This window comes from Myxine glutinosa, chromosome 1 (genome assembly GCF_964187855.1).
Source record: "Myxine glutinosa chromosome 1, kmMyxGlut1.1, whole genome shotgun sequence".
Taxonomy (NCBI): domain Eukaryota; kingdom Metazoa; phylum Chordata; class Myxini; order Myxiniformes; family Myxinidae; genus Myxine; species Myxine glutinosa.
The window spans coordinates 36300391-36313223 of NC_136261.1; the positions used below are offsets into that span (position 1 = coordinate 36300391).

Below are 12833 nucleotides of genomic sequence, written 5' to 3' on the forward strand. Positions count from 1 at the left end.
CAACTGCCAACTTGTTCAGGCCAGGCCGGCCCAGCAAGTTCAGGCCAGGCCGGCCCGGCAAGTTCAGCCCGAGAGCAGACCGCAAGATGCTGAAAGAAGTCTCTAAGAACCCCAGAATGTCATCACGGGACCTACAGGTAGCTCTTGCACTGTTGATGACAAAGTGCACGAGTCTACCATTAGAAAGAGACTGCACAAATTTGATCTACATGGGAGGTGTGCCAGGAGGAAACCTTTGCTGTCCAGAAAGAACATCAGGGCAAGACTAAAGTTTGCCAATGGACACCTAGGCAAAGACCAGCACTTCTGGAACAATGTGCTCTGGACAGATGAGTAAGGTAGAGCTATTTGACCACAGTACCAGAAGACATGTTTGGCGAAAACCAAAGACAGCATTTCACCACAAGAAGCTGATACCAACTGTAAAGCATGGTGGTGGAAATATTATGGTTTGGGCAGCTTTGCTGCATCAGGGCCTGAGCAGCTCACCATTATATAATCCACTATGAATTCTTCATTGTACCAGAGGGTGCTTGAGGATAATGTGAGGCCATCTGTCGGAGAGTTGAAGCTAAACCGAAGGTGGACCTTGCAACATGACAATGACCCTAAACATACCAGTAAAACCACCAAGGAATGGCTGAAAAGAAACAAATGGAGGGTTCTGGAATGGCCAAGTCAAAGCCTGGATCTAAATCCCATCGAGATGTTGTGGGGGGATTTGAAACGAGCTGTGCATGCAAGAAACCCCTCAAACATCGCACAGCTGAAAGAATTCTGCATGGAGGAGTGGGCAAAAATTTCTCCCAGTCGATGTCAGAGACGGGTAGACTGTTATAAGAAACGCCTACTTGAGGTTGTTTCTGCCAAAGGGGGCAATACCACCTATTAGAGCCAAGGGTGTACTTACTTTTTCCACATGCGAAATTTGCATTTATGTTTATTTAAATTATACAATGGACTACAAAATGTAAATGTTTCATGATATTTGTTATATTATATCACCTTTATCTATCAATATTGTTGAAATGAACATCAAATAGCTGTATGTTGAAAAAGTCAAAACTTTACATGGGGTGTACTTACTTTTTCATGTGACTGTATACTTGAACCAAGTTTGGTCAAACTCCCATCACCAATTCACAAAATTAGCTCAGTAACAGAAATTTTTCCGAAAGGCCCTCTGTCCTTTGACCTCTTGACCGCAAAATATCAGTCTGCCTTTGCATCATTATACATACTTGTCCCAAGTTTGGCTTAGATCCCTTCAGCCATTCTTAAGTTGTCATGCTAACGACAAGCTATCACGGACGACCGCACGGAAGGACTGACAACCCAAAAACATAATGCCTCTGGCAACTTCATCGGAGGCACACTAAAGGGGAGCATCAACAAATAGATACAAAATTTGTCTAGGTCCATAACGTGGGTGATGTATTGTCCAAACTTTTGACATGACAATTGGCAAGCATGTAAACGATTTCCTCCAAAAAAAAACAACCCGACATGGTACTATATTGTTGCGGTTTTGGTAATGTACCCCGGAAGAGCACATTCATGTACATAATAGGAATCTCCAGCTATTACCACAGCCACCAAAGGTGGATGGAGGTTATGATTTCACCCCTGTCCATTTGTTTGTGAACAGGATATCTCAAAAAGTTGTGGACAGATTTGGACAAAACTTGATGGACCAGCTGGGTGTGTGACAAGGAAGAATCGATTCAATTTTGAATTGAAAATCCGGATTCGGCTAGTAGAATGTAAAGTGATTCTTCACCATTGGAAGATAGGGCCAAAAACGATATATAGCAGGATATCTCAAAAAACTTGTGGACGGATGATTTCGATTATTGTGATCCTCTATTGTGATTTTCTGGTCTACTCTGGGATACAAAACGTAAACTGTTCACCTGGCGGAGGTATTCTCTCTACTGAGTGTTGTTCTAGTTTGTATAGTCTGTGTAAAGGCAGACCTTTGCCCATTGTCTTGGGGATCGGGTATGGGAAATGCATCGTTAGAATAGTCTATGTATTCCCGGTGTGATATCTCCCCAGTTCCAGCAATCCCTTTCTCTCACCATCGGTTCGTTCCAACAATCTCTCTCTCAATTCACCATCGGTCCCGTTCACCAAACCTCAATTCACCCAACCTAAATTCATCAACCCCAACTTTACCCCATCTGCCCTTCCTTCAATCCAGTGATCGGTTTATTATCTGCCGTCTGTATATTCATGCCTCATTCTTATATTCACTCACAATCAATCCTCCGGGCCAATCAAACTACCTTCCCACATTCTTCTTTCCCTGTCCTTCGGCATTTGTCACACGGGGCAACGCTTGTCAAAAACATACTGTACAGTGGAGCATTTGGGCGTGCAAAAAGGCGGGTTGAGGGCTCTGTCGAAAGTCTCCACAGAGTGGCACGGGGATTTTCCACAGCTGCATCGTGGGACCCGCCCCACTGGACGCACACAAATGGGAAAAGGCTGCACAGGGCTGAAAGACACTCGCATGCAGTGTGCTCGCCGAGAAGCCACACCCGCGAAGCAAGAATAAAGCCCAGAACACAGCACGGTTCACACCTGTGTGCGCGTGATGGGGATGCATCATGACAGGCACTGCCTGAACAAGCTGTGCTGGTTCAAGGACGAAGTGATGTGAATGCAAGGCAAGGGCGCAGTGACGTCACGGAGCACACTTACACCACTGACAAGGCCAGCACTCATCCTCCACCGTGAATGTCGGGGCATTGCTAACCTCGCCAGAGGAGAGGGTATTGCATTTGAGTCCGTTTGTTTTTGTTTGTTTGTTTGTCCGCACAGAATAAATATGATTTTCTCTGCAACCGTTGGTCCGATTGACAGGAAATTTTCACCAAAGGTGCAACTCCACCTGTAGAATTTTAAAAATGACAATTATGACATCATAGATCAGGCGCCATCTTGGTAAAAAAACGAAAAACTTTGCACCTCTATATCTCCGAAAGTGCTGAATAGAAAAAATTGAGACATGGCTCATTGTAAAGAACTCCCCATGTGGAATAACATGTTAATGATGGTCATAGGTGCCTCCATTACGACGTCATAATTCGACAAGTACAAAACTTCATCCGATCACGATGAAATTTCTTGATCTCAGGATACATTGGTGGAGAAAAAAAGAAAAGACAAGCGTTACGCCTAGGTCCCCTGTCAGTGAAGTGATGCGAGTTGACAAAGTGGAAGACGCAAGGCAGCCATCTTGGATTTTGACGTGGCGACCCAATTTTCAATAGCGTTCTTCCTTATGCCTAGATACACCCACACACCAGATTAGAAGTTGGTACTTCGCTTATTTTTCAAGATATTCAGCTCACAATGTTCAGACATACATGGCATCAGACATACATGGCGGCGGCCATCTTGGATTTTGACGTGGGTTGCACCCACACACCAAATTCGAATGCGGTCCTTCGCTTACGCACGCACACCCGCACGCACGGACGGACACACGGACGGAGGGGAAAACCATAGTCCCCCTTTTGCTCCGCGGTACGACGGGGACAAAAAGATGACGTCATCGGTCACGTGGTTCGGCCGACATATTTGTTTTACTACAGAAGCCTTCAAAACCACTGAGAACACGTCCTGGTGAGGGTCTGCAATCTCTGATTGCTCTTTCTTGTTTCAATATGAAAAAGGGGGATAGTTTCCCGGCAGTTCGTCATTCATAAGCGAAAATTCTAAAATCTACGAAAACGAATGCCCATTACTGTTTCATTGAAAACGCTTATAAATAGAACACCAAGAGCAGGTACTGTTTCCAATTTTTATTTAGGATACAGTACCGTTAAGATACAGGAACAGCGAATGACAGTGAATGGTCTTTGTGCACGTACAGCTGCTTTATGCATGACGAGTGGAAGATAATTTTCGAACCGTTGGATGCACAGCCAGTGGGAAAGGTTTATGCGCGGCTGGAAGTGGTTATACACGTGAGATGTGGAAGATACTTTAAGCGTTGTGTGTGTGGCTGGTGGGAAATTGCGCCTGCAAAAAAACACAAATACACGAAGCACAGAGCCGCGAATGTCGAAGCAGGTCACATTTTATCAACCGTGAATAGGCGGGGACTGCCAGCATAAGACGTGCTCGGGGTAGGTCTGGTCTTTTGTGCCTTTTGACTTTGCTGCAAGTACGTGCCTTTTCACCTTTGATTTTGCTGTGTGAATGAAAGACTGTTGATTGCTTGCTTAGTAAATAATCGTCACATTTTGCATCTGCCTCGTTTTCGTCCTTTATTTCATTGATCCGACAGTGTGTACGTAGTGGAAAGACGAGAGTTCTGCCCTACTGTTACACTTTCACGATGGTGAGCCAGTGTTCACCCACGGTTCGCTCGGCCATAGTAGTAGTTGTTGTTGGAAGACGGGTAAACGCTGAGGGCACGGACCTAAGCCGAGGTCATTAAGTCACCAACAGGCAACATCATGAGGCAAGAGGACCCTGGTAGATATAAGTATCCCAACCGGCATCCAAGGTTGCTCAACAACCCATTGGGCTGGGAGTTATCCGTGGCTTGGTGGCCTCAGGGTCGGTAGTGGTGGCGGGTTCGAGTACACACCTCAAGAGCCTGGCGCCCGTGCTGATACGGCAACATTGTAATAGATGTAGAAGCATGGAACACCATAGATTCGAGGTGCAATGATTTTGACAGAATCAGAGTTTAAACCATGGGGAAATATGAGTTGGGTCTTAAACAGATGGGCTATAGGGCCTTAAGTGCCACAAATGGCTTCGGCTGCAATACAATGGACATTGGTAAGAGGACTGGCATAAAGCTAACTGCAATTGTGTCACAGTAAAGATCACATCTGAGGAAGAGAAAGTTAGGGTGGTAGCACAGATAAGATGGAGTTGAAGCTGGCCAAGAGATCTTCATAAACGAAACTGGAGTGAAGACAATGACGCACCATCGCAAATCCCCACTATTCCAACCAAAAACAAAGTTGAAAGATTGCATAAAGATCCACCAGGAATGACCCAATATCAAATTTTGACCTAATTTTCTCCCATTTTGACCCAAGACACCAAGTCCACTCTGAGGAGCATGAACCAGGGGTCAAATCAAAAAAAAGTTACATAATTCATGCATCTCCTAACGTTGATTCCATATATGAAGTTTCATTTTTAAATGTTTTAAAATGTACCCGTAATTCCATTTTTTGGAATTTTACCTTTTGACCCCACCCCAGGGCTTAGGTAATCAGAACTTTAAAAATGATACTGCTCTTGCACCTTCTTGCCATGTAGTGATCATAACTACCAAGTTTGGTGATTTTATACACAACCATTTAGGAGACAGGTATGTCAAATAAGTTGGGTGTGAGGGGGGGACGGGAGACAAGGTGACAAAAATAAATAAGTAAATTATTCACCACTCGCAGTGAAAAGTCATACCGGGTTCTGTGCTGCAAGGGCCGCCTTGATGTGTGTAAGAAAGAACTTCACATTAAACCTGCAAAGCAAAATACATTGTGAGAGCTGACGCAGTCTGAATGTATTCAGCAAGTGGGTATCACGGATGTAGCAATGGGAATGCCTGTAGGTAGAACAGCTCACCCGGAAAATCCAAAATCCTTGATGGCTGAGGATAACCAACTGAGGGCCTCAGCCTGGTTCTTTGGATTCTTTTGGGAAAAAACCGAGTTGAAAACCTGCCAGAGGGGACAAACGTCTGGTCATGACAAGTCGGTAAAGCAAGACAGTCGGAAAAGCAGATGGGACAACAAAAACTAATCCGTCAAATACAACTATCCAGGGTGAGGTTCTCAGCTATGGAAACAGTTGTTGGAGGAGCGCTAATGACCTTCAGAGATGTCTGGGGGAATAAACATCAATTGTTTTTACTCGTATGTAAGTTCTCAACCAATAAATATCACTTCTCACAAGGTAATGTTTGCACAATGAAACAACAAGCTATACTAGAACCGCACTCTGACTTCTTGCCGTCAACTTAGATGCCTCCGAACACAATTACATCATTAAACAGACGCGTACCAAGTTTGAATCAAACCCCTTCAGCTGTTCTCAAGCATTATATTTTTTACATGTACATACATACATACATACACATACAGTCACGTACAGTCACGTGAAAAAGTAAGTACACCCCATGCAAAGTTTTGACTTTTTCAACATATTTCAACATACAGCTATTTGATCTTAATTTGAACAATATTGATAGATAAAGGTGATATTGTGGCGGACACAAAAGCCCACTGGCGTGGTGACATCATTCCGCGCACCAAGTGGGCGGTGGCCACGCCCGAGGGGTAGGCGTGGCCTCATGATATACACCGGGCGCGCAGCCCGGAGCGCGCCAGTGTTACAGTGAGCTCCTGAAATAAAGACGCTTATAAGTTACCGCTTGTCTGCTTCCTCCTTGCTTGCAAGCAGCGCGCGTAACGCCACGCTTTACTGGTGACCCCCTCGACGTTGGATCTGCCGGAGCGATCCTTCCACACGCGACGCCATTGCCATGGCCAACTTCATCAAACTTCCCGAATTTTGGGAGGCTCAGGCCGAAGTCTGGTTCGTCCAGGCCGAAGCCCAATTTCAGCTTCGGCGCCTCACCGGCGATGACACGCGCTATTGCCACGTCGTCGCCTCCCTCGGGCCCGGCACGGCCGCTCGAGTTGTGTCCGTCCTTCGCCACCCACCGGACGGCCACAAGCACGAGGCACTCAAGCGGCTACTCCTAGCCACGTTCGGCCTCACGGACGACGCACGGGCCAACCGCCTCCTGGATCTCCCCGAGCTCGGTGACACGCGCCCGTCGGTCCGAATGGACCATATGCTGTCACTGTTGGGCGACGAAGCCCCCGGTTCTCTATTCCGGGCGCTTTTCCGTCGCCAACTTCCAGCGCAGGTTCGCCTCGCGTTGGCCGGGACCGGGCTAACGGAACCCCGAGCATTGGCAGCCGAGGCGGACAGGTACTTCGCCGCTTCGGACACGCGGGCGAGAGTCGGCGTGGCCGTCACGGCCCTCGAGGCTGATGCTGCTGATGCTGCTGTTCCACAGCATCAGCTTATACAGCATACGCAGCATGCTGATACGCACCTCGTGACCGCCGCCACGCCCTGCCCACCGCCGCGGCGAAAACCGCCACCGCGGGGAAACCCGCCATCTCCACCGGCCTGGAGGAGCCAGCCGCGCTCCTCCAGCTCCACCACCTGGTGCTGGTTCCACGCCAAGTTCGGCCACGAAGCTCGGCAGTTTCATCCGCCATGCTCCTTCAACAGGTCGGGAAACGCCCGGGCCGGCGCTCAATAGTGGCGATGAGCGCCGGCCGTTCGAGCAGCCTGCTGTTCATAACGGACACCTTCTCCGGGCGCCGTTACCTGTGCGACACGGGAGCGCAGGTGAGTGTCGTTCCCGCCGGCACGTCAGACAAGCACGCCGCAGGTGGGGGCCCCGCGCTGCTTGCCGCGAACGGGACGCCCATCCGTACGTACGGAAAACGCTGCCTCTCTCTGCGGTTCGGAGGGCAGGTTTTCCGATGGACGTTCGTCACCGCCGACGTGCCCATGGCACTGTTTGGCGCGGACTTCCTGTGCGCTAATGGGCTCCTGGTCGACGTCAAGCGCAGACGTCTTGTCCAGGCTGAGACGTTCAGCTCGCTCGCTTGTGCGTTGCCCAGCTCAACGAGCAGCTTGCCAAGCGGCTTGCCGAACGGTACGGTTCTGGCCACGTTGGTCTGTACGCTTCCGGCAGCGGACGCATTCACCCGCCTCCTCGCCGGCTTCCCGGCCCTCACGCGGCCCACCTTCTCGGCGGGGGCCGTCAAGCACGGGGTGGCCCATCACATCCCCACCGTCGGGCCACCGGTCTACGCCCGGGCACGCCGCCTCGAGCCGACGAAGCTGGCGGTGGCAAAAGCGGCTTTCGCTACCCTGGAGCGACTCGGCATCGTTCGGCGCTCAGAGCGCTTGGGCGTCGCCGCTGCACATCGTGCCGAAGCCCGGCGGGGGATGGCGACCGTGCGGGGACTATCGCCGTCTCAATGACGCCACGACTCCCGACCGCTACCCCGTCCCCCACATTCAGGACTTTTCCGCCAGTTTGGCGGGCAGGTCCTTCTTCTCGAAGGTGGACCTCATACGCGGCTACCATCAGGTCCCCGTCAGGCCGGAGGACGTCCCGAAGACGGCGGTCATCACGCCATTCGGACTCTTCGAGTTCCTGCGCATGCCCTTCGGTCTGAAGAATGTGGCTCAGGCGTTCCAGCGACTGATGGACAGTGTCCTGCGCGACTTGGATTTTGTCTACGTCTACCTGGACGATATACTCGTCGCCAGCGCGTCCCGCGAAGAGCACCTACGCCACCTCCGCACGCTCTTCGAACGCCTGGGCCAGCATGGCCTGATTGTGAACCCCGCAAAGTGCCGGTTCGGCGCCGCCATAATCGATTTTCTGGGGCACCGTGTCACCAGGCACGGAGCCGTCCCCCTGCCGGCCAAGGTGGAGGCGGTGAAGGGGTTTCCGCGCCCCCGCACGATCAGAGGGCTGCAAGAGTTCCTGGGCATGGTGAACTTTTACCATCGGTTCCTGCCCTGTATCGCCCAGCTCCTGCGCCCCCTGCACGAAGCTCTCCGAGGTAAGCCGGGCAAAGGCGACGTTACCTGGACCGAGCAGATGGACACGGCGTTCACGGGCGCGAAGCTCGCCTTGGCTAACGCCACCATGCTCGCGCACCCGGCGCCCGATGCACCGATCGCCCTCACCACCGATGCCTCGGACTACGCGGTGGGCGCGGTGCACGAGCAATGGGTGCGTGGAGCTTGGCAACCGCTGGCGTTGTTTAGCCGGCAGCTTCGCCCGCCCGAACGCCGTTACAGTACCTTCGACCTCGAGTTGCTCGGGCTTCACTTGGCGGTCAGGCACTTCCGCCATCTGCTCGAGGGCCGTGCGTTCACTGCCTTCGTCGACCACAAGCCGCTGATCTTCGCGATGGGCAAGGTCACCGAGCCGTGGTCGGCCCGGCAGCAGCGTCACCTCTCGGCCGTGTCCGAGTACACGACGGACATCCAGCACGTCGCGGGGAAGGACAACCCGGTGGTGGATTGCCTTTCCCGGGCCGTCGCCCACGCAGTCCACCTCGGCATCGACTATGCCCGGATGGCAGCGGACCAGGCCGCTGACCCCGACGTCCAGGCCTTGCGGACCGCCGTCACGGGCCTCCGCGTCACCGAGGTGCCGTTCGACGGCGCGGGCGCGGCCCTCTTGTGCGACGTCTCCCTCGGGCGTCCTCGCCCCATCGTGCCGGCGGGCTGGCAGCGCCAGGTGTTTGACGCCATCCACGGCCTGTCCCACCCGGGCGCGAGGGCCTCCCAAAGGCTGATCGTCGACAAGTTCGTCTGGCAACGCCTCCGGAAGGCCGTCCACGGCTGGGCCAGGACGTGCCTCGCGTGCCAGCGCGCCAAGGTGCACCGGCACACCCAGGCCCCGTTGGCCCCATTCACGGTGCCGGAACGCCGGTTTGACCACGTCCACGTGGACCTGGTGGGACCTCTGCCCCCCTCGCGGGGTTTCACCTACGTCCTCACCATGGTGGACCGCACCACCCGGTGGCCGGAGGCCGTGCCCTTGGCGTCGACAACGGCGGCCGATGTCGCGCAGGCTTTCATCGCCACCTGGGTCGCCCAGTTCGGCGCCCCCTCAGACATCTCGTCCGACCGCGGCCCCCAGTTCACCTCGGAGCTGTGGGGGGCGGTCGCGCAGGGGCTCGGGGTCCGGCTGCACCGAACCACGGCCTACCACCCCCAGGCTAATGGCCTGTGTGAGCGATTTCACCGCTCATTGAAGGCCGCGCTCCGGGCCACCGTCCGCGACGGCGGCTGGGTCGACAGGCTCCCCTGGGTCCTGCTGGGCCTCCGGACGGCGCCCAAGGAGGACCTGCGCGCATCCGCGGCGGAGTTGGTCTTCGGGCAACCGCTGCGGGTGCCGGGCGAGTTCCTCCCCGACTCCACGGCACCATGGTCCGCGGCACAGCAGCGCTCCGCTCTGCAAGAGACCGCCCAGAGGTTCGCCCCGGTGCCAACGGCATGCCACGGGCACCCACCGACGCACGTCGCCCCGGAGCTTCGCACGGCGGAGTACGTCTTCGTCCGCCACGATGCCCACCGGACACCACTGCGGCCCCCGTACGACGGGCCTTTCCGCGTGCTGGAGACCGGGCGAAGCACTTCACCCTGGACATCGGCGGTACTCCTGACCGCGTTTCGGTAGACCGCCTCAAGCCGGCCCACCTCGACGTGGACCATCCACCGCCAGTGGCCCGACCCCCACGTCGGGGCCGCCCCCCTGCGGGTGGACCCCCGGCACCGCCCAGCCCCACCGCCACGCCGCCCCCGGGTCCTGCACCCATCCCAGGGGCAGACAGGGGCATCCCACCTGGCATCCCTGCACCCCGGACGCCGCCGATCGCCAGGGGGCGCTTCGGCCGGGTCATTCGTCTGCCCCGCAAACTGGCCCTCCAGGTGCGCGGGAATTCTGGGGGGGCGCATGTGGCGGACACAAAAGCCCACTGGCGTGGTGACATCATTCCGCGCACTAAGTGGGCGGTGGCCACGCCCGAGGGGTAGGCGTGGCCTCATGATATACACCGGGCGCGCAGCCCGGAGTGCGCCAGTGTTACAGTGAGCTCCTGAAATAAAGACGCTTATAAGTTACCGCTTGTCCGCTTCCTCCTTGCTCGCAAGCAGCACGCGTAACGCCGCGCTTTAATATAATATAACAAATATCATGAAACATTTACATTTTTAAGTCCATTGTATAATTAAAATAAACATAAATGCAAATTTCGCAGGTGGAAAAAGTAAGTACACCCTTGGCTCTAATAGGTGGTATTTCCCCTTTGGCAGAAACAACCTCAAGTAGGCGTTTCTTATAACTGTCTACCAGTCTCTGACATCGACTGGCAGAAATTTTTGCCCACTCCTCCATGCAGAATTCTTTCAGCTGTGCGATGTTTGAGGGGTTTCTTGCATGCACAGCTCGTTTCAAATCCCCCCACAACATCTCGATGGGATTTAGATCCGGGCTTTGACTTGGCCATTCCAGAACCCTCCATTTCTTTCTTTTCAGCCATTCCTTGGTGGATTTACTGGCGGTATGTTTAGGGTCATTGTCATGGTGCAAGGTCCACCTTCGGTTGAGCTTCAACTCTCCGACAGATGGCCTCACATTATCCTCAAGCACCCTCAGGTACAATGAAGAAATCATAGTGGATTCTATAATGGTGAGCTGCCCAGGCCCTGATGCAGCAAAGCTGCCCCAAACCATAATATTTCCACCACCATGCTTTACAGTTGGTATCAGGTTCTTGTGGTCAAATGCTGTCTTTGGTTTTCGCCAAACATGTCTTCTGGTACTGTGGCCAAATAGCTCGACCTTTGACTCATCTGTCCAGAGCACATTGTTCCAGAAGTGCTGATCTTTGCCTCGGTGTTCATTGGCAAACTTTAGTCTTGCCCTGATGTTCTTTCTGGACAGCAAAGGTTTCCTCCTGGCACACCTCCCATGTAGATCAAATTTGTGCAGCCTCTTTCTAATGGTAGACTCGTGCACTTTGACATCAACAGCGGCAAGAGCTACCTGTAGGTTCCGTGATGACATTTTGGGGTTCTTAGAGACTTCTTTCAGCATCTTGCGGTCTGCTCTCGGGCTGAACTTGCTGGTGCGGCCTGGCCTGAACAAGTTGGCAGTTGTTCGGAATCTTCTCCACTTGAAGATGATCTTCCGGACAGTCGAATGATTGATTTCAAATTGTTTGGAGATCTTTTTAAATCCCTTCCCAGACTCGTAGGCATCTATAACCTTCTTTCTGAAGGCCTCAGAGAGCTCTTTCGATCTCGGCACGGTGACGCCGCACACTTCAACAACAAAGAGCAAACCAAACTAAATGTCTGAGGTTTAAATAAGACAGGTTCCTCCAAGATCCTCTTTAACAATGTTCTAATCATTTGCACCTGAGCTGGTGCACCTGATTCTAATTTTAGGTATTTGAAGTAGTGATAAATGTAGGGGTGTACTTACTTTTTCCACATGCAAAATATGCATTTATGTTTATTTAAATTATACAATGGACTACAAAATGTAAATGTTTCATGATATTTGTTATATTATATCACCTTTATCTATCAATATTGTTGAAATGAAGATCAAATTTCCAATCTGGCCTCCAAAGCCAGTCGCCGACTGGGCATCCTCTGTCGTGCGAAGTCCTTCCTCGGCACACCTGAGCTCCTCATCACATACAAGGCTTTCATCCGCAGCTCAATGGAATACTGTTCTCCCCTATGGGCCGGTGCTCCTGCCTCACACCTAGCTCGGCTTCACGCTGTCGAAACCAAAGCTTTCAGAATTATTGGAATCTCCCGCGATGAAGCTATCTCTGAGGGCCTTTCACTCACTCACCGCAGGCAGGTAGGTGGTATTTCTGTCTTCTACCGACTCCTCTCCGGCCTTGCACCCCCAGCTCTCTCTGTGCTCTGTCCCCCAAATATTCCTGCAGGTCGCACAAGATCTGCCAGCAACCCTCTGATGGTTAAACTGCCGAAATCTCAGCTCTCTGCTCACCTTCACTCCTTCATTCCTCTTTTCTCCCGCCTCTGGAACAAACTCCCTCACTCTCTTCAATCCCACTCCACCCTCCAAGTCTTTAAAACAGCTGTTCACCACCATCTCTTATCTTCCCCCATCCAAAACCTTGATCTTTTCTACCACCGCTAATTCACCCCAGATCCACCTTGTTTGAAATTCCAACTTCTTTCCTGGAAGTCCTGGC

The 12833-nt window shown here is 52.5% G+C and overlaps 2 protein-coding genes across 2 annotated transcripts in view; one reads left to right on the forward strand and one right to left on the reverse strand.

Moving 5' to 3' along the window:
• The window catches only part of LOC137414448 (uncharacterized), a 368155-nt gene that overhangs the window by 243863 nt on the left and 111459 nt on the right, over positions 1–12833 (forward strand). The window lies entirely within an intron of this gene.
• Positions 1–12833, reverse strand: part of CKAP5 (cytoskeleton associated protein 5) — a 138451-nt gene that overhangs the window by 93241 nt on the left and 32377 nt on the right. Inside the window, exons 14-15 of the mRNA XM_078770985.1 lie at positions 5605–5699; positions 5443–5500 (exon numbers count right to left, since the gene is read on the reverse strand). Coding sequence (XP_078627111.1) covers positions 5443–5500; positions 5605–5699 — 153 coding nt within the window. The remainder of the gene's footprint in view (positions 1–5442; positions 5501–5604; positions 5700–12833) is intronic.